Source organism: Prionailurus viverrinus, chromosome C1 (genome assembly GCF_022837055.1).
Source record: "Prionailurus viverrinus isolate Anna chromosome C1, UM_Priviv_1.0, whole genome shotgun sequence".
In the NCBI taxonomy this organism is placed as follows: domain Eukaryota; kingdom Metazoa; phylum Chordata; class Mammalia; order Carnivora; family Felidae; genus Prionailurus; species Prionailurus viverrinus.
In genome coordinates, this window is record NC_062568.1 from 111,608,815 (window position 1) to 111,631,602 (window position 22,788).

Consider the following 22,788-nt stretch of genomic DNA (forward strand, 5'->3'; position numbering starts at 1 on the left):
GAATGTAATTTTGATCTCCTCATTTTCTTCCTGGAATCATACAGTTCTTTTCCTGCAAAGGACACTATGATTTCTGTGAGTTGATTTTTAAATTTTTATTATTGAAGTATAGTTGACATACAATGTTGTATTCGTTTCAGGTGTACAACATAGTGATTTGACAATTTTGTGCATTACACACTACTCACCGTGGTAAATGTAGTCCCATCTGTTGCCATACAACATTTTGACAGTATCACAGGCTACATTCCCTATGCTGTACTTTTCACCTCCATGACCTTATTTATTTTATTACTGGAAGTTTGTATGTCTTCATCCCTTTCACCTATTTTGCCCACCCCAACCCCACTTTCTTTCTGGCAATTACCAGTTTGTTCTCTGTATTTAAGAGTCTGTTTTGTTTTTTAGGTTCCACATATAAATGAAATGATATGGTTTTGGTGTTTCTCTGTCTGACTTATTTCACTTAGCGTATACTACCCTCTAGGTCCATCCACGTTGTCACAAATAGCAAGATTTAATTCCCTTTTTATGGTTGAGGAATATGAGTTTAGTATTTTAGTATCATTGTAAGACTCAGAGTGAATTAAAACTGCAAAAACAACTCTTCTTATGTGACAGAGGAAGAAGTGTTTCTCCACAGAGGAAAGAAAAAAGGAATATATTCAAGAGGGAACTAATAGAATCAAACCAAGGAACCATGTTGTCGTCTTCTTGGATGATCAGCTGTTAATAATCCAAATCCTTCATGGGCTACCATTAAGCAAGTCTTTAGCAGAAGCCCCGAGGAGGGGCACTTAGCCAGAATAATTTTAACATAACAACAAAATAGAAAATAAATTATTGAATCATTGATTCCCAATACTTTTGGGTTAGGACCAGTTAGTGGGGAGAGAATGAGTTAGGCTGGTTTTGGGAAGCAGCACAAGTAATCAGAGAACAGTGGGTTGTTTGAATTTATTGGCCATGCCTTGTGAATTTACAGTTGGATTGGCCGGTCCCCAATGTACTTTCCCTTTTTCTTTCTCTCCCACACCTCTCTATTCCTCTATGATTTTTTAAAAAATTTCATAAAAAGCTGTCTGATCTGTCTACTCCAAACAATGGAGGTTTATTCCTTATAAACTACCTCTGGACTGCACAGGGTGATCATATGTGATAGCCCTGTATCATTAAAATAAAGCTTAAACACATTTTGTGGTTTTTGTGTCTTCTTCGTTCTTGCTGAGCTTTAAAACTGTTAGAATTAATTCCCTCTTGCATTCTCATACGCCAGGAGCATGTGACTTTCTCTTGGGTATTATACTAATCGTACTTTGGCAGGTTTCTCTGGAGCAGATGCAGAAATGATCATACCACTTTCCAGGGTGCATTATTTCAGTTCCAGTTTTAGTTGATGTTCCTGGAAGTCTTTCCTATTCTCCTGTGCTCAGTAGTTTGGACCATACTATCTCCTCAGCTTTCTATCACTTTCTTCCCCCTGTCCACCCCACCTTTTATGTAGAACACCTTTTTATATAGAACTCATGATGTGTCAAAGGCACCTATTTCACTGAAATTCTTTCTTTGTTCCCAGTCCCCACAGGGATTAAAGACCTCCCTAAGGTCTTTTGACAATCCATATACCTCTGGCACAGCACTTACCAAACTGATTATTTGTTCATCTTTCCCAGTAGACACTCTCATTTTAACTCTTCCTGCCAGTACCCAACTTATTTGTGCCTGGCACAAAATTGAGACCCAATGAATAGTTTTCAAATGACTGAATTGAATGTGATAGAAGAGAGAATTCTTGTATTCCGGAATTAAAAAAATTAAACATATATACTGAATTTATTTCTCTTGAATTACCTTATTAATTTCTCTGACTTTTTTGGTGATCAAGTTTGAAGAGTGGAGATCATTAGGGAGATATCGAGGGAGGCGTGTTGGACCAGCAGCCTGGGAGGGTGGTGGGGCTGGGGGATCCATGGGCTGGTCATGAGCATCAGCAAGCTCATCTCGGCCCATTCAGAGAACGGAAGATGTGTGCCAAGAAAACCCATTGGACAGAGATGGGACCAGTTTGCTTTTGTGACAGATTTCTTCTTGGGAGGTTGGGGTGGGGGGGGGAGGTAGCCCTATAGAATTTGCCTTTGTCCAGGTTTAGATATTCCTGGTTTTTTTCCTCACTCTTTCATCCCTATGGACTAAAGCTGTTCCTGCGGACTTTTAGCCTGGTCTGAGAGAATGCTGGTTGTGTCCTCTTCTCTTCTTTGTGCTCTCTTCTTTGTGCCTCTCCACAAGCCTTTCCACCATCACACATCCCGGGCTCTGAAAATGGAAAGATATGGATGCTTTCTTGAGAGATGCTGTTCTCTGTGTGGGATGACAAGTTCAGAAGATTCTTTTCTGCTCCCCACCCTTACTGTCATCATTTATCAGTTACGTGGGCCATGGTTTTATAACAGCACAGTCTTAAAATGTTCCTTCTAAGTTTAATTTGTCTTCTTTTGGCCTTTTAAGGATGTGAATTGGCTTTAAGCAGTAGACTCCTTTTAGTACGGTCATGTGAGCCTCTTTGTAAGTCTGTTACACCCATCCCACCCACAGGTCTGGAGACTTGTCTGTTTCCCTTTCCTTTAAAACTTTAAAATATATTTTTAAGAAGTGATTGCACTGTAACTTATTCATATAAGCCTTTCCACTGCCTCCCCTTCTTGGGTAGACTTTCTTACAAGAATTTGCTAGCTGTTTCCAAAAAGAGGTCTGTATCTCTATTTTTAAAGCATAAATCCTGTCTTAACTCTGAAGGAGAACTAATTTGGCTTGAGTTTTCTCAGACATGGGAACTTTTAACCTTAGGTCAGTTTTTCACATTTTTGTAAGGGAACTCTGGGGTCCCTAGACAGCATACTGATTGAAACTGGTTCAGTACTGACTCCTACCTATTAGGCATGTAAACTTGGATAAGTCAGCCATGTGGCCCTCAACTTCTTCATCTGTAACATAAGAGGATTAGAGTAGGTAAGTTCTAAGGGCTGCTTTGATTCTATACGTACATAGTAGTATTAATGTGTGTAGATTACTTATTATGCATCAAGCACTGTTTTAAGTGATTTCCACCTAATATAATAGCTTTATTGAGATATAATTTGTATACAATATAATTTACTCTCTAAAAGTGTACAATTGAGTGGTTTTCAGTGTACTCACAGATGTGTAACCATCACCACAAATTTAGAGCATCTTTATCACCCCAAAAGAAACCCTGTACCATTAGCACTCATATTGCACCGGCCCCTGATTCTCCCCGAGCACTGGGCAAGTACTAATCTACTTTGTCTCTATCGATTGGTCTGTTCTAGACATTTCATGTGTGATGATTGCATGGTTGGCTTCTTTCACCTAATGTTTTCATGATGTTTTCAGAGTTCACTCATGTTACAGGAGGTATCAGTACTTCATTCCATTCATGGCTGAAAAATTTTCCATTGTACATACAGATTTACCACATTGTTTCCCACTTCTTAAAAATTGAAGTATAATTAACATACAATGTTGTATTAGTTCAGGTGTAAAGCATTGATTCAACAATTCTACACATTACTCAGTGCTCACCACATTTTATTTATCCATTCATCGGTTAGTTGACATTTGGGTGACTTCTGCTTTTTTGACTATTATGAATAAGGCCACTGTGAACATTGTTGTACAAGCTTTTGTGTGGACATGTTTTTATTTCTCTTGGGTCTATACTTGCTGGGTGATACGGTAACTCTGTTTAACCTTTTCAGAAACTGCCAGACTATTCCAAAGTGGCTGCACTATTTTCCATCCCAACCAGCAGTATATGAGGTTGTTACTGTCTGTCAATAACACTTATTATTGTCTGTCTTTTTTATTACAGCCATCCTAGTTGGTGTGAAATGATATCTCGTTGTTTTGACTGGCATTTCTGTGATGGCTGATGATGTTGAGCATCTTTTCATGTGCTCATTGGCCATTTGTGTATCATATTTGGAGAAATGTCTATTTAGGTCCTTTACCCATTCTATAATGGGCTATTTGCCTTTTTATTATTATATTATTATATTATTATATTCTATTTATTATTATTTATTATTAATATTATTATTTTATTATTATTTTTTATTATCATATTTTTTATTATTATATTACTTATATTGTATTTTTATTATTGCTGTAAGAGTTCTTTATATATCCTGGATACAAGTGTCTTATTAGATACATGATTCACAAATATTCTTTCTCATTCTGTGGTCTGTCTTTTCACTTTCTTGATGGTTTCTGTTGAAGTCCAAATGTTTTTAAAGTTTGGCGAACTCCAAACTTTTTATGTTTTCTTTTGTTGCTTGTGCTTTTAGTCATACTTAAGAAAGCTTTGCCTAGCCTGAGTTATAGAGATTCACTCCTGTGTTTTCTTTTGAGAGTCTTAACAGCTTTAACCCTTAAGAGTTTGAGTTGGTGTGGGAAAGGGGTCCAGTTTATTCTTTTGTCTGTAGATATTCAGTTGTCCCTGCACATTTACTGAATTAAGGGCAATATATATCTAACTCGTTTACTCTTTGTAGTAACCCTTTGAGGTAGGTCCTGTTAATTCCCCCAGGGAGGAAAGAAAGGTCACGTATCTTACCCATGTTCACTCACCTATTGCATGGGCAAACTAGGCAGTTTGGCCTCAGAGGCCATGCTCTAATTACAAATTGACTCTCACTAACCTGCCTTCTTACCTACTTTCCTTTGACAGGGAAGAATAACCCTGAAAATAGTCATAAAAAGAAAACATTTTATTTCTTATATGTTGTGGTTTACTGAAATGCTTCTGCTTTCTTAACCTGTCTGTGGTTGGTGAATTCAGTTAGTTGTAGCGCTGGCTAATACAAATTCAGGGTCACAGTTTCAATTCCTAATAGTTTGACGACAAGGGTTTTATCACCTCTCTGACACTGTAGTCAACCGTATTAGTCTTAGTCACCAGACAGATCAACTTAGAGGGAGGATAGCCATTACTAGTTCTAGAATACCACTGGGCCACACAGGTTCTAGCAGTGGTGGGCCAGGAGCCCTACTTCCCTCTCACACTCTAAAACTGTATTTTTAAGTTTTCTAAAGAATGTTTCCATTAAGAGCACGAGAGTAGGAGCAAAGACCTCAGGTCTTGTTCAGACAGTGCTACTTGGTGGCTCTGCAGACTTGCCCTCACTTTATCTTAATTAGGGGTGGGCTTAAACCAGCATTGTCTGACCTAGTTCATTTGTAGGACTTTCATATGATTAAACAGATGTGAGTAATATGGTAAATTTTTAAAAGTTGGAGTCTATAAAAATTTTCATAGTCTTTCTCAAGCTTGCTTAGTGATTCATCTGCTTGAATGGACTCAGTACCAAGTGCCTGGAGAAATAGAATTCTCTTTAGTCAAGCTTTCAATTATGCCCATCTTCTATGAAGTAATTTCCTTTGGTCCCTCGGTAAATTTTTTTTTTTTTTTTTTTTTTTTTTTTTGCCATTTGGTTTATACCCATTTACATGACTGTCACTTTATTCAGAGAAATCAGCCATGTTGCAGTGTAACAGAACAAATGTCGAATATCACAGTAGCTCGTGGTAGGGATGCATAAAGCAAGATGTGATTGATGTCTGTCCCGCTCACCAGGCTGTAAATAACCCAGAAGCAGGGACACTCTGTCTCTTTTTACTCACAGCTGTATCCCCAGTGCCTAGTTTAAGACCCAATAAGTGTTTTGAGTGAGGAAGAGGAACCTTAAGGGACATTTTGAAGAGGCAAATAGTTAGTCATACTATATTTCAGACAGGAGACTGTTCAGTTGAACATTCAGTTTTAAAGCTGGTAGTCTTCTATTTTAATAGCTAAGGAATTTGGCAGCAAGGAGAAAGAAAAGAAAAAGCTCAATATATAAACTACTACAGAGAAACACACTGTGGGCAGTTAGGATGAAGCTTGGTGTGCTGGTTTCACTTTTCATAAAAGTGAAAAATCAAGAGAAAGGAAATAATGCTGTAAATGTGCAGAGCAGGAGGAAGAATTTGAAAGGCTGGTAAGTTTAATTAGTAATAATGCCATCCCATTTTCGGACAGCTTTTTACATATATAATGTACTCATGATACAACACTCATAACAACCTAGGAAGACAGGTTGCTCAAGTGGAATCAGCCTCATTTTACAGATGAGGAAGCAAATTCAGAGTTTGTAATTTACCGTGTTCAAAAGCTTGTAGGTAGTGAGATTGGAACTTGACCCATATCTTTAGACTGTGAGCTTAGTATTTTCTTATGTTCCTCACCCCAACCTAGTTTTCCTAGGAAAACTTTTTTCCCCAAGAAAAAAGTAACTGAATTTAAATTTAATTAGGTGGTCTTTTATCTGTTCTCCCTATTAATCCAGCATGGAGCAGGGGAAAATCTACTCCCCCCACCCCTTTTTAAGAACCAGTGAATAGTTGTCCAAGTAGACATTTATCTTCAGTGGGATTTTATTTCATAAAAATACTTTGAAGTACTTGTGAGGTAACTGTGAAGGCATGTCATGTCGTTGGCATAATGAGTCACTTTAACTGTCTAGCTATTCTTGAGGTAAGAGAAGACAGAAGATTGGGGGATTTTTTGTTTGGTGAGTCTGTATGGTGAGCAGATACATAGTTGGCCAGCTGCGGGCTGTTGAACTGAAATAATGAAGTAGGTCTGTTTTGATGACCGTGTTCTGTGGAAGAGCTGATCACTTCTGCCTGAGAATTCATTATTTTTTCTTGTTCTTCTGTAACCAGGTTTTGAAGGGATCACCTGTGAGCGGAATATTGATGACTGCCCTAACCACAAGTGTCAGAATGGAGGAGTTTGTGTGGATGGGGTTAATACTTACAACTGCCGCTGCCCCCCTCAGTGGACAGGTATGCACGCTGTGGTGACTCAGTCAGAAGGGGATGTGGGTTGGTGACCAGAGGCAGGCTGCTAGTGAAGTGAGCATCTTTTACAAGGCTCTCTGTGCTACATCATTGGGTATAGTGCTAACCCCATATGTTCTCTTATTATGTTCATTTAAAGAAAAATCTTTTTACAGGTATTTATTGGGCAGCTGCTCTGAACTCAGCACCATGCTGAGGTGTTCTGGCAGGTATGAGGGAAGAGCATGACTGACAGACTCTGAGGTCTGGGAAAAGCAGCACATTGCCTGGAACATAGCAGATACTTAATAAATATTTGAGAGGATGAGAACATAATTAACTATGAAAATATAAATGTTCTTACCACACTTACAAACAAATGGTTACTATCTGAAGTAATGGATGTGTTAACTCACACATATATCAAATCATCACATTGTATACTCCTACGATGTTATATGTCAACTATATCTCAGTAAAGCTGGGATAAAACCTACAACTTGTTAAGTTTTGGTGTAGTATCAAAGAATAATCATAATTGTATGAAAAAGCTATTGAAATACTCTTCCTTCTTCCAACTAAAAAGTGAAAATAAGTTATACACACTACAAGAGTTCAGAGCTTATTCATGGACAGAAATCTGTTTCATCTTATTGTCATGTCCTGTAATTATTCAAAGGATAATTGCAGGGCAGGTACTGTTGATGACGTTATTATTTAAAAAAAAATTTTTATTTTTAAGCTTATTTATTTTTGACACAGAGAGAGAGTGCAAGCGTGAGCAGGGGAGGGGCAGAGAGAGGGGGAGACACAGAATCCGAAGCAGGCTCCAGGCTCTGAGCTGTCAGCACAGAGCTCGCCGCGGGGCTCGAACTCACGAGCTGTGAGATCATGACCTGAGCCGAAGTCGGACATTTAACCAACTGAGCCACCCAGGCTTGACGACATTATTTTTATGACACCCGTCTACATTTCTAATTTTTTTCCTTTTTTGTAGCCCTGCGTCAGACTCTGTGCTGACAGCCCAGAGCCCGGAACCTGCTTCAGATTCTCTCTCTCTCTGTCTCTCTCTCTCTGTCTCTCTCTCTGTCTCTCTCTCTCTCTCTCTCTCTCTCTGCCCCTCTCCCTCTTTTTGCACATACGATAGATTTTTCTGCCTCTGACATTAGAAGAGTAGTCTTGCTTAATTTTACAGCCTCTTGGAAGTGTCTGATGTTGTCTCAGGCAGATTTTCCACTTATTTTTGAAAGTTAAGTGATTTTATGCAGACATTTGGTTCTAATTTCTGTTTACATCTGTTTATCTAACTGAAAGTGGAAACAATTAAGAGCTGATTAAGTGACTAAGAACTGAGCCCTTTTGAGAGAACTTGATGATTTAATATGGAAACCCAAGAATAAGCTAATGTCATAAGGAAGAAACTCCAGCACCAGGGAGGGATTTTGCCCAGCAAAGAAGTCTTAATGTTGGATTGCCGCCATTACTACCTGGTATTCTTTAGTCTCCAAATTGCTTTCCCTTATCTGTAGCAGCTAATTATTTAGAGTACTCTTTAGAGCTGTACACTATGAATAGAAAAAGATTGAAAGGGTTTAAAACTTTAATAACATGATTTCCTGGAAGGGCACACATTTTTGCTTTTAATCCCCAGATTGTTCTTTCTAATACTTTTCTACTGGGTTTCCCTAGTATTGGACTTCCTCTAGAATTTCTTCTTGGTGTCTTGATCCTAGGACCTCACTCCCAACCCTCTGCTCTTTCTGTCATATTCTCTCTCCTTTTTAGCTTTTGCCATTTCTCTGGTAGGTTTTTTCAGAGGCCATTTTTTTCAATTCAAAAAAATTACTGTGAAGTAATGATAATAATAACTGGAAAGATTAAAATTTTTCTCTTTTTAATGATCCTTACAGTGATATTGGACAGGATGAGATGCTTGTTGGGAATTTGACCCCATTCTAATAATCTCCTTGCCCTGTGGGAGAGTGTCTCTTTGTTGTATTAGGTACTAAGGCTTCTGATGCCAATAAAGATTAAATGCTATCGTGATTTCATTGCTGATTTTTCTTTGATACTACACTCAGTTTTCTGCTTTGATATTAACTAGGAAGGTGCAATCTTGGGGAAAGCTCTGCCAGTGAAATGATATTTTAATACAATTTCATACCCCAGGATTTTTAAGAAGTACCTCTTTATTTGAACATCCTTATAGGATGTTTCTTTCTCCATGTGTGTGTGCATTTTTTTAGAAAGGTTGGCAGAAATGCTGGATAAGTTCACTGTGGCAATATTTATTTCTTTTGATGTGCTGTCATTTAAAGTGACTCTCAGTCTTCGGTTTCCCACCACAGATTTCCTTCCTCTTTTTTCACTCATGCCAATTCTTTGATTTCTAGTGGCAGCCTTGTTTGTTTTGTTTTGTTTTTTTTAATTTTTTTTAACACTTATTTATTTTTGAGAGACAGAGACAGTGTGAGCAGGAGAGGGGCAGAGAGAGAGAGAGACAGAGAGACAGAGAGAGAGAGAGAGAGACAGAGAGAGAGAGAATCTGAAGCAGGTTCCGGGCTCTGAGCTGTCAGCACAGAGTCTGACGCAGGGCTAGAACTCATGAACCACGAAATCATGACCTGAGCTGAAGTCGGACACTTAACCGACTGAGCCACCCAGGCGCCCCCAGTGGCAGCCTTGTTGTTTGCTATCCCCATCACTGACAGGGTCAAGTCCAAGGTCCTTCCTCTGTTATATGAATTCCTTCCTGGCCCCAGCCCTGTTTGCTTCTCCATTCTTCTCATGCATCCAACAGCGCTTCATACTCCAGCAATAAGAACTGCTTCCAGTTCTCCCACATCTAACCACATCCTATGTCTTCACTCACACAGTTCTTTTTCTACACCTTTCCCTTCTCTGCTCCTTTCCCTGTAGTCCTCACCAGTTTTGCCTGCCTGGTTTAGGTCAGGTGACTGCCTCCTTCAGGGAATTTTCCATGACCTCCCTCCAGGTTGAGCTAGGTATTCTCTGGGTTCTCTTACTACCCCATACATTCATCGGTGACGGTGCTCACCACATTCGTATTGGCTTTATTAAATGGTTGAGGTGAGGAAGACACTGAGTTATGGGGTGACTGAACTGTTGTTGAGGACACCACTTACTAGAACTCTTTACAGACCTTTGTTCTCAGTAGCATACAGCTGAGCTGTTCACCATCCCAGCCCTCACCTCATTCTGAGAAGAATAAAAAGAAAATTGGGCATCACAGTGTTCCTATTTCTATTGATATCAGAACTATAAATTCAGATTAATATTTTCTGTTTCATACAAATTAAAGAAATGAATGGGACTGGGCTGGGAGTTAACTAATGTTTGTTAGTAACCAGATACTGTGCTAATTACAGTGTTCTATTTTGTGTGATCTTTGTGATAACTGTATTAGGGGTAGTGTTTATTAAATATGATGATGGATATTTAGAAGGGTTAAACAGTTTACTCAAGGCACATAGTGGTTGGGTTAGGGTTTGAATCTAGACTTGTTGAACTCCCAAGTCTGTGCTCAAATCTGTGGTCTTTTTTCTATACAAATTGACTCTATGGGTTGTTTTTTAAAATTTTTTAAAGATTTTGAGCCTTTTTATTTTATTTATTTAAAAAAATTTAATGTTTTTATTTAGTTTTGAGAGAGAGACAGACAGACAGACAGACAGAGCGTGAGCAGGGGAGGGGCAGAGAGAGAGGGAGACACAGAATCCAAAGCAGGCTCCAGGCTCTGAGCTGTCAGCACAGAGCCCAACGTGGGGCTCAAACTCATGAACTGTGAGATCATGACCTGAGCCTGAAGTCAGACGCTCAACTGACTGAGCCACCCAGGTGCTCCTGAGTCCGTTTAATAGACTAAGTTCAATTTACAGTTCTATTATTTTAGAAAATGGTGATTTATTCTTTGATTGTTTTCCATTTTAGAAATTTTTCTGGTTATTTTGAAATTAGAAGTCAATATTGAGTTAATATTTTATTCAGTCTGGTGATTTTTTTTTTAACTGTATCCAAGAGCCTTATTGCAGCTTTGTTCAGAACTCCTCCTATAATTTGTAGCTGTAGTCTTGAAGTATGAACTGTTATTTGATCTAGCTTTTGACGCAATAGTAAAGAAGGGTTGGAGTTATCTACTAGGAGAGGAAATGAAGTTCTAAGTATCTGAAAAAGAATGGATGGGATTAGGGGCGCCTGGGTGGCTCAGTTGTTTATGCATCTGACTCTTGATTTTGGCTCAGGATGAAGTCAGGATCTCATGATTTGTGGGTTTGAGCCCCGTATCACACTCTGTGCTGACAGTGCAGAGCCTGCTTTGAAATTCTTCCCTGTCCTGCATGGCACTGTCTCTCAAAATAAATAAATAAATAAATAAATAAATAAACTTGAAAAAGAATGGATGGGATTACATAGCTGAAGAAATTAGGTATCACTTTGAAATAAAGGAGATTTGTAAATTTGCCATGTTTTTTTAATTATGTTTTTTATTTTAATTCCAGTGCTGTTAACATACAGCATATTAGTTTAAAAAATTTTTTTAAATGTTTATTTATTTTTGAAATAGAGACAGAGCATGAGCAGGGGAGGGGCAGAGAGAGAGGGAGACACAGAATCCTAAGAAGGCTCCAGGCTCCAAGCTGTCAGCACAGAGCCTGATGCGGGGCTCCAACTCATGAACTGTGAGATCACGACCTGAGCCTAAGTCCGATGCTTAACTGACTGAGCCACCCAGGTGCCCAGCATTATATTAGTTTTTAATGACAGGAGCCCGATAGGTACTGTGTTGTTTTATAACTGCACAGATGCAGAAGGTTTGGTCTTTTGTAGCAAGTTCTGGGCTTCAAGATGACCAGAAATGTTTTCCAAGTCTTTTCATGGTTTGATTTGGGATGAATGAGTCAGCTTCCTTTTCTTCAGAAGGCTTTATTTGCTATCCATGGAGCTAATATCTCTTAGTTACTTTATTGGGGTATTGGGAGAATAAATGGCTCAATGAAAAGCTTTTTGAGCCTTTCATTTATCATGTAAATTAAATTTCATTTAAATGTAATGGTAAATTACAATTACAACTGTGAATTGTACTTTTCATGTAAAAAACATTGTAGATCCATGCTGTTTGATACAGTAATCATTAGCCATATTTTGCTGTTGAGTATCTGAAGTGTAACAGGTTGAATTGAGATGTGCTACAGCTGTAAAATACCTGATTTTGAATTTTTTAAATAGTTTACTTATTTTAGGGAGAGAGACAGAGACAGAGTGTGGGTGGGGGGAGGGGCAGAGAGCTAGGGAGACACAGAATCGGAAGCAGGCTCCAGGCTCTCAGCTGTCAGCACAGAGCCCGACGTGGGGCTTGAACTCATGAACCATGAGATCATGACCTGAACCGAAGTCGGATGGTTAACTGACTGAGCCACCCAGGTGCCCCTAAATACCTGATTTTGAAAACTTAGCATGCAAGATAAATGTAAAATGTCTTGCTAATAATGTTTTAGATATTGGTTAGATACCAAAATGATAGTGTTTGGGATATATTGAACTAGATAAAATAAGATATGAAAGTTGGTTTCATTGGTTTCTTTTTCCTTTTTTTAAGTGCTAGCAGAAAATTTTAAATCATATCTGTGTGTTTCATGATACTCCTGTCGGACAGCACTACGTCAGGTGGGAGGGTGTTCTGTAGGCATTACCATTACTGCTGCTGTGCTGGAGCATCATCTCTGATCCGGGGGAGTAGAAGGATAGACTTGCAACTGTCTGCCGGGGGGGGGGGTTGGGTTGGCCTCATCAGAAGAAAGCATGTCGGCCTTGTTCTGGTGTGATTTCCACATCAGTTTGGGACAGAACTGTGTTCTGATCTAGTCTTTTCACCTGACATGGCCATCTAGAATAGTATCAGTTTGTACCTTCAAAACCTACCACTCTTCTGGATGAACTAAAGCCCAGGTGAAAGAAAGAAACTGGTGTTGGGGGTTGGGCAAATGGTTTCCTTTTTTATAGGGATTTTATTGTAGAGAGAAGTCTGAGTAGTTGGATATTCCTTTAGGAAATGGAAATAAACCTAAGGATTTGATGAAGCCTGAGCACAAATGTCTTTACTATTACTGTATTTGGCCCCAAGATATCTTATGAGAGAAGTTCTGCTCTGGCAGATATCCACTTAAGAGAAAACAAAGTTATAAAAGGCCCCCAAATTAATTAAAGCAGTGTAGATTAATGTTTTGTCTACATGGATAGCTATTTGGATTTTCTTTTTAAAGGTTCATTTCCTTCAGAATTAAAGTTGCCTCTAGACTCAACTCACAAATTCCTCTCTGGCAACTCTTGGTTTGGGTTCACTCCTAGGGCAGATGTGATTTATTTTCCTGTGCTTGTTATTAACCCAGAAATGTAATTTCAGCTTGGGCTTGGAATAGTGCTCTGGGACGCTAAGCAGAAGTGAACAATGGAAGTTAGGTGGACATGAGTCAAATAAAACCAACCACATTTTCTCTCCACTCTCCTTTTATAACATGATGAGCCCGAAGAGTTGGTTACAATTCCCTTTATTGTTAGTTGCTCCAATTTCAGTAAAAACTTTTGGCATGAATCAGCAAGTACATATTGCCAAAGGTGGTGAGTGAGCTCCTGTGTCTGGGAATGGAGTCTTTTCGTGGCAGTATTTTGATTTTGAATTAGATGTCTCATTTCAGTCTCACCTCTGGTTGGTGACAAGCTGCTCCCTAGGATGACACTTTTGTCACAACCACTTCTCTGTTTGTTAAATACTGTAGGATTGGAGGGTTTTGGTTCAGAGTGGAAACTATTCATATCTGGGACTACACAAGTGTTCTCATTTGTATTTTGCATGAGGGAACGGGAACATAAATCTCCCGTTTCCATTTCTCTGCTGTGAACTTGATTGTGAGGACTTGATGAAAGCCTGTTTTCTGGAATTCTCTTTCCCCACCCAATTTCAGTTTTCTGTCAGCTGGGCAGACCGTCAGGGTGCTGACCTGAATCACCCTCGTCCCAAAGGTCTCAGAGTTGGTGAGTGGTCATGTTGGTGTGAACAGGGGTGAGTGGTTAGGATAGTCCCCCACAAAATGCAAGAGGCGAGAATGAGGGATTTTTTGTGCCCCGGTGGTCCATGACTCCATGTCTGGCATTGGCTGTCTCCAAGGCTAGATCCATTTTCACTCCATGGCTTTTCAAGCTCCCACAGAATGGTTGTAAGATAGCTTCTATAACATATTTATTGAATATACTGTTATATCCAGTATACTATGCTGGATGCTATAAGAGACACAGAGAAGAAAGAAATCAATTCTTTTAAGAGTGGTCAAATTCACTAGGAAGAAAGAAGAAAGTCTATATGTAACCACAGTAGGAGGTAGAAACTATGAATCAACATGAGTTTGAAAGAAGAGATGGATAGGAATTGGGGGCCATCTAAGTAGTTGGTTGGATGAAGGGGGAAACAGAGCAGAGTTAGCTTCTGTTTTGAATCTGCATAATGGGAGAATGTGGATTCTACTGACAGAGACAGAAATGGACTAGAGATGCTGGTGAGTTTTCCAAGAGAAAAACGCTTAACAGTAAGACCCAGGAGGTCAAAATTAGAGGCAAGGGCTCTAGACTCAGATTTTGAATGTTGCTTTTGTTTGCCCTGGGAACATTTCAGGTCTGTAAGGGAAGTGTGTGGTGTGAGAACAGAAAGTTTGGATCTAAATTGTGAAAAATGTCCACATTTCAGAAAGTGGAGAAGGAAAGGGATCCAAAGAAGGAAGGTGGGGGAAAGGGGATGTGTGCCTGTTGGGAAAAGCTTTGCCATGACAGCATCCCTGAGCCAGGGGCTGCATTTTAAGACTGTGCCCTTGACTCAGCTCTGCATGCTTCTGTGGTGGCATCTGTGATATTTTACCACTGATACTGGTTTATATGCTTACCTCACCTGAGAGACTCTCAGCCTCTGGAGGATGGGGTGGTCTTACTTATTTTGGCATTCTCAGGACCAATGGTAACAAATAGTAGTTTTTGAATGAATGACCACCAAGACACTGAGATAAGAATGATAACTGCAAAGAGTTAGTAAGCATTTTTGAGGTCATTGGAAATCTTCTAAAATGTAGTTTCAGTATAAAGGAGAGAAGGAAGCCAAATTGCAAGGGGTTAAATTGGGGGGTGGGAAAGGTGGGTGTGGAGGAAGGAGAAAGGGGAAGAGTGGGTATAGATCACTTACTCAAGAGTTTTGTAAGCTAAAAAGGGGAGAAATGCAGGGCAGTAGCTGTAGGGGACAGAAACTTCATTCATTCATTCATTCATTCATTCATTCATTCATTCATTCATGCATTCATATGATAGACCATAGAACCTAGGCTAGACTGAAGTAAGGCAGCTAGAAGGGGGTTGGCTAATGAACTGGGTTATTTAGGAGGGCTTGACTCTTACAAGTGTTAGTAGGGGATAATTAGGTGAAATGGTTGTTGGGAATGGGAAAGGAGGGAAATGGGAAGTTATCATCAGAGTTGAAGTACCAAATTTGAGAACTTAGGGTTGGAACAATGAGTGTCTCATAATTAGATCCAAAATGTGAATGTGCTTGTGATATGGAGCAGATATGGAGGCTGTTGGGTTGAGAAAAGTAAGAACTCTTGGCTTAGATGACCTTATTAGTCCTCAACTCAGGTAGTTAATTTAATGGGAGATGGGAAGGGAAGGAGTAAGATTTTAAGTCACATGTGTAAGTCATTCAGGGAGGTGGAGATTGGTCTATGAGGACAACAGAAAAATGTGAGATGATTTAAACTATTAGTATTTAGGGGCACCTGGGTGGCTCAGTCGGTTAAGCTTCCGACTTCAGCTTAGGTCATGATCTCACTGTTCATGGGTTCGAGCCCCACATTGGGCTCTGGGCCTGGAGCCTGCTTCAGATTCTGTGTCTCTCTGTCCCTACCCCCAGGTCATGCTCTGTCTCTCTCTCTCAAAAATAAATAAACATTAAAAAAATTTTTAATAAAAATAAATTATTGGTATTAGTTTTTTTAAATATGCCTGTATAGAAAAATTTGCATACGAATCCATCTCTACTTTTTAGTGTCAAAAGTGAAACTTTTGCATATACTAATTGCCTCTTCTGTAAGATGAGGAGTAAGCATACTTTTAGTTTTATTATATCTTTTTTTCATTCTCCAGATTTTGTTTATATGATCTGGGATTTAAAAATTCATACTAGGGGTGCCTGGGTGGCTCAGTTGGTTGAGCGTCCAACTTCCGCTCAGGTCATGATCTCACGGTTCGTGAGTTCGAGGTCCGAGTCAGGCTCTGTGCTGACAGCTCAGAGCCTGGAGTCTGCTTCAGATTCTGTGTCTCCCTCTCTCTCTGCCCCTCCCCTGCTCAAGCTCTGTGTGTGTCTCTCTCTCTCAAAAATAAATAAACATTAGAAAAATTTTTTTCAATTCATACCATAGTATTGCTGTTGAATTTTAAAATCTTATGCCTTTTTTTATTTAAACTCAAATTAGTTAACATATAGTATAGTCTTGGCTTCAGGAGTAGAACCCAGTGATTCATCTCTTACATATGACACCCAGTGCTCATCCCAGAAAGTGCCTTCCTTAATGTCCACCACCCATTTAACTCATCCCCCCACTTACCTCACCTCCTGCAACCCTCAGTTTGTCCTCGGTATTTAAGAGTCTCTTATGGTTTGCTTCCTTCCCTGTTTTTATCTTATTTTTTCTTCAATTAAAAATAGAACTACCCTATGGCCCAGCAATTTCACTACTAGGAATTTATCCAGAGGATACAAAAATGCTGATTTGAAGGGGCACGTGCACCCCAAAGTTTATAGCAGCACTATCAACAATAGCCAAATTATGGAAAGAGCCCAAATGTCTATCAACTGATGAATGGATAAAGATGTTGTGTGTGTGTGTGTGTGTGTGTGTGTGTGTGTGTGTATGTGTATGTGTGTATATATATACATACACACACAGATACACACACACACACACACACACACACACACACATATACATACAATGGAATACTACTTGGCAATGAAAAAGAATGAAATCTTGCCATTTGCAACAATGTCGGTGGAGCTAGAGTGTATTATTATGCTAAAGGCAGAGAAACAGATATATGATTTCACTCATATGGAATTTGAGAAACAACAGCTAATCATAGGGGAAGGGAAGGAAAAATAACTTATACATTTTCTTTTAAAATTATTCTTGATATTTACATTGTTTTATAATCTATAATATTTTAGACTTAATTTTATATGTAACTTGTTTTTTGTTAACTACCAGTACATTTATGTAACAGCCTTTTCATTCCTGGATTCTTTATTTTGGTTTATTTTTTCAGTCAAATGAATACATCTTTGAGTAATTTTTTCCAAATGTTGCATGTTGGCATGTCTTCAGAGCTCTTAGATATTTGAAAAATACCTTTTGATTTAGTTGCCTTCATACACAAATGGCATGTATTCTAGATGTTGAATTCTTGGGTCACAAATCAATCTTAACAGGTTCCTAGACATTGTTCCTTTGCGTTTTGCGAACATTATAGGGATGTCCAATGTCAGACAAGTCATTCTCTCTCCACCCCCCCTTTCCCTTTAAAATAAAATCTTTAACCAGCATGGGTCTAGATATACCCCTATTATTTTTTCTCCTAGTACTTTTGCCCTTTGGATCTGCAGACTTAAGGGTATTCTCCCCTCAGAAAAGATTATCTTTTTCATTTTTTTTTCCATTTGTATTGTGTCTTCTATTATCTTTAATTAGGTCTTCATTCTTTCTCGTAGCTATGATCTTCTCTCTTGATATTTTAATTTTCTGTCCATAGCAATTTTAAGAAGCGCATTTTATGAGCGCTTCTTAAGCATTTCCTTCAAACATTAATTATTTTTCTTCATTGTCAGTTTGTCCTTCATAGCTTCCAACTGTGATATTTATTTGAATTGCATTTTTATATTCTTACAATATTAACTTGTTGTATCTAGGTCTTCTCTATTTCTCCCTTTTTCTCAGCCTGTCCTTCTTCATCAGAGTCCAGTGTCCTGTATTATTTTTCATCTCTTTTTAAAATCTACATTTGTCTACATTTATTGAGAATGTAGAGCCAACTCTTTCTAAGATGTATTAATTTCTGGAAGTGAACTTTTTCACAAGTGTGCATCTTCCTCTACATTTACATTCTCCGTCTTTCGGATTGCAGAATGTTTCAATAGGCCCCATGTTGGTTTTTTCCGTTTTAGTCATTCTGCTCACAGTCACTGCTGCCCATAGAGTTGGTTGATTCTCTTTGGAAGCCCTGCTGCAGTGAGGTGAGGGGCTCTTTATGTAAACTGGTTTAACAGCCCAGCAACCCAAGAAGGTGGTGAGAGAGCTGGAGTGTGGGCCTCCTAGCAGGGGGACTGAAGCTTGGCACCATTCTCCTCTTCTTGTGTGGAGAAGCCTTTGTGCCAGGGGTCAGCTTTCTGAACATCCAGCATTGGCACAGCATCGATTGCTCTCCATACAGGGGCTAACCCTGGGTGCTCTTTGGTGCTGCTGCATCCGGAATTTGCCCCAGATGCACTGCAGACTCTCTCGTTGCTATAGCGGCCACAGGAACCCCAGGACTCCCCGGTGCTTTAAATTGCTATTGACCTGGAGGGGTGAGGTGGAGTTCAGTCCATTCTCCTCACAGCAGCAGAGTGGGCTTTCTGAAACACAAATTGGATCGTGTTGTTTCTTTGCTTAAAATGCTTCAGTGGGTCCTCCTTGTCTTTGGATAGAGCTCCAAGGCTCTGTATGTAGCTCCCTCTCCAGCCATACCTCGCCTGATCCATGCCTTGTAAGTGAACCACACTGACTTTTTTTTCATTCACTCAAATGAGGCATGCTTTCTCTTCTATTCAGACCCATATACATACACTTACTTCTGCCTGAAATACTCCCCACTCTACCCTCTTTCTACACACGCTTCCACACACATTCACACTCACAACCCGGTTAACATATAAAATCTGTTTCTTTCCTGTTAACACAATTTAAAGTTTATTCAACTGTATTGCAAGTGTGACCTTAAGGTAGCATCACATGGCATACTTCTGAGTTTATTCCCGAGATATTCTGTTGTACTTATCTCTGTTTGTTTTATAGATCCATGTAGTCTCTGGAGCTAGGGTCATCTGGGTTTGGGTCACAAAGCAGTGAACAAATGGGTAAAAGAACTTTAGAAATAGTTAAAGCAGGAGATCACTGATCTTCAAATACCAAGAAAACTACTGCCATTGCTGTTAATATTTAGATATAAATTCTTGTTGTAGATGCAACCTTACTTAGGTGGTTCGAAGGGGTAGTTTGTAGGAAAATAGAATGTCAAAAAACATTACACTGCTTTGACATGGGCTGTCATTAAGTCCCACGATTGTAGCTTGCCAATGGAACATACTATCCCCAACTGGACCTTCAAAACATAGTTCTTCTCTATTCTCCTACTTTATGCCCCCAAGGCAACCTCTATCCGTTAGAACATTTAGCACTCTCTATTATAATTGTGTTTGGTTGTAAAACCCCTATTTGCAGGGTAGAAGCCCCAACTGTTTTGTTTACCAGTATAACCTCAGTGTATATAGGGTCAGGGCCTGGCACATGGTATATATGCATTTATTGAATGAATGAATGAATGAACAAGAACATTAAAAATTTCAGTTTTTGTTGGCCCAACCTTATCTTTCCAAATTCAGGGCTGTTACTGGGTTCTGTCAGAACCTCTTCTCCCTACTTCCTGAGATACTTTAGTATTTTTCTTTGGTGTAGACCAGGTCTGTACTACATCTGTGAAACCAGCCTAATTGTATGAGAAGATTACATTTGACAACAATATAAGTATGTATCACAGAATCTGGTACCTAAAAATTACTTAATAAATATATTTTTACTATTTGAAGTCAGTAGCAGCATTAAGGAATAAGTAAAACATGGATTCTTTGTCTACTTACCTTCATGCAGATGGAGGTAATTAGAAGAGGAGGGGGGGGCATCTACTGAAGAGGGCTGACTGGGGTATAGTCTTTAGGGAAATCTTAGGTTTCAGTTGAAGAGGGAAGGTATCTGCCATAGTGTAGAATTACTTTTGAGACAGTTGAAGGATTAGGATCAAAAGGCAAGATGAATTGGGTGTGTCATAAATGGGATGGAGTTCAGCAAATAAGGAGGTGATAGAATGAGAAGCTTGGGTATTGACTGGTTAATGTCAGTACAGGGTAATGGAAACTTTGGGAGTATGAATAAAGGTGCAAGGGAGATGATTGGAAAGATGGTTATTATTTTGGCATTAGAATTACCTAAGTAAAATAAGACAGGTCCAGATAAACTTTTGCTTAACAAATACTTTTGAATACTTCTCAAGAAGTATTATTAGCTGGCCACTATGCTAAGTGATGGGGATTCACTGATGAAGTTAATAGCTACCACCCATTTCTTCAGGGAACTTATAGTCTAGTGAGGAACACAGACATAAATCATATACTTAACTATAAAATTTTGAACTGTAATAAATGCTTTCACAAAAAGCAGGGGTTATTAGGAGAGCATATTAACAGGCAGAACTAGTTGATTTGGGGGTAGCCCTGTAATGTCTTTTTGAGCAGGTGACATTTTAGCTATGGACAGTGAGTAAGAATTAGTCTGGGAAAGGTAGAGATGAGAGTGTTCCAGACATGGGGAACACCATGTGCAAAGACCCTGAGGAAAGACTGATCATTTTGAGAAATGGAAAAAAGCCAGAGTGGCTAGAGCTAGTGGTGTTTCCAAAGGAGAGACTAGAAAGATTGGCAGAAAAAATGGATAGCATTTAGAATTTCATCCTAACTATAATGAAGTCATCAAACCCTTTGTCATCAAAGGATTTGATCAGGCAAATAGTACAATCCATTGTACACATTGAGATCATTCTGGTGATTCTTTAGGAAATGTATTGGTCAGGATACAGGGAAACCAGGCTTTTGAGGAGTCCTAGAAAAGCTGATGGTGTCTAGGATTGGGGCAACATTCACTGAGATTCTTGCATTTATCTGTATGTATATCCCCTCCTCCCACATTATCCCCTTAGCCACTTGCATACCCCCAGGCCTCTTATACACATTCATGTGTTTGTGCATTAGTGCACATGTTTTCTCATTAGGCAGAACCTGTAGATTCCAGAGTTTATACAGAATGTTTCAACCAGCTCTAGACCCAGCCAGGACTAGGACAGTCAAGCTTATCCTCTGATCTTACACTTCTGCAGTGGAATAGAGCATCTGTGCATAGAGAAGTTTCTGTAGGACAAGGTTATGGGTGTGCTCTGCTATGATATGGAAAGATGGAACCTCCACACTTAGGAGCTTGGGTGATCGTTGGCTGGAAGGAGATACTGGAGACTGAATTCTCTTGATTTAACCACAACAGAGGAGGTAGCAGGGCCAGAGCAAGGGCCTGCCAAACTCATTTTTTATATTATTCTTCATGTGCTGATTGTTGTTGCAATGAGAGTTGACCCTTAACAGGGCCACTGATGTGATAAAAGTTTTTCCCACACACTTCACAGTTGAGAGATGACTAGGCAGGGAAAGGACTTTATCCTGAAGTGCTAAGGGTCAGTGATCATTTCTTTTCTGTTTTTCCTTTCCTCTCACTTCACAGTCACTTGTAACTCCAAGTCAGATTGGTGGTTTGTTTGTGGTACCTTGAAAGAGCCATAATGAGCTGTTTGTATCCCAGTGTGTTGCAACTCATAAGTGGTGTCTGTTTAGAGGTCCTGGCTCACTGGGCTAGAGCTTGATGCTGATGAAGCCTCAGTCATGGTTTCCATTTCAGTACAGCCCTCTTGGGTTCACTCTCTTATATTAACTTCCAGAGGCTGTGCCCACAATCTAACTCATTCATCCGTTGATTTTAAGACCATAGGATGAGGCAGTAAGAAACGATCGACATGAAGGAGACCTACTCCAACAAAACTAATGCAGCGGACATATTTTCTGATGGTGGGTTTTTAGTATTGTCTTCCTTAGTAGCACTACTGAAGTGCCTCGCTTTTCCCCTGTGTTTCTCAATCTTGCTCTGTCTCTCAACAGCCAGCTCAGAGTCCCCTTCCTTATTCAGACGACTAACTTGATCTGCTATGACCTCACACCCCCAACTTCCTTTTCAGCACTTGATGATTTCCATTTTTTAATTTTGTCTATTTCTAACATTCCTCCAACTCGTTGTGCAAATGTGGACAAGTCACCGCACCTTTCTGGCCCTAGTTTCCCCGTGCGTAAAATGAGCACATTACATTAAATCTGAAGTCTAAGGTCTGTTTTACCCAGTGCCTGGTAAAGTGCCAGATACATAAACTGAGGTGAATGGCAGCCACAGTTCCTGTCCTCAAGGAGCATATAGTCTAATAGGGGCAGAGAAAAGAATAACTAAATATATGATTTATTCTGTAAAGAATAAATATATGTATGTATTCTGTAAAGGATAAATATATGTATTCTGTAAAGGATAAATATATGTATTTATTCTGTAAAGAATAAATAAATCCAAAAGTTCAACTTTTGATGGTGGCAGGATAGAGTGAATTAAATAGATGCATATGGAGAAAATTGGGAAGATGTGAATTTGGATATCTAGTTAAGTTATAAGAGAAGTCAAAGAATGGGAAGTTACTAGCCATATAAATAAGAGGGAGAAGAATATTTTGAGGTGGTGAGAACAGGATATGCAGAGGTTCTGAGGTAAGAAAGAACTTAATGTTTGAGCCAACAGTAAGTCATTGTGTCTGGAGTAAAATATAGCAAGGGAAGGTGTAGATTTGAGATATATTTAAGAGGCAAAAGTGATCAGCCAGAAAATTATC

The 22,788-nt window shown here is 39.3% G+C and overlaps 1 protein-coding gene and 1 pseudogene across 3 annotated transcripts in view; one reads left to right on the plus strand and one right to left on the minus strand.

Moving 5' to 3' along the window:
- NOTCH2 (notch receptor 2) overlaps window positions 1-22,788 on the plus strand; it is a 165,751-nt gene that overhangs the window by 78,476 nt on the left and 64,487 nt on the right. For all 3 annotated transcript variants that reach the window (XM_047869289.1, XM_047869286.1, XM_047869287.1), the window contains one exon: window positions 6,787-6,909. In XM_047869289.1, coding sequence (XP_047725245.1) covers window positions 6,787-6,909 — 123 coding nt within the window. The remainder of the gene's footprint in view (window positions 1-6,786; window positions 6,910-22,788) is intronic.
- On the minus strand, window positions 18,995-19,351 carry LOC125171964 (ubiquitin-conjugating enzyme E2 D3-like; annotated as a pseudogene).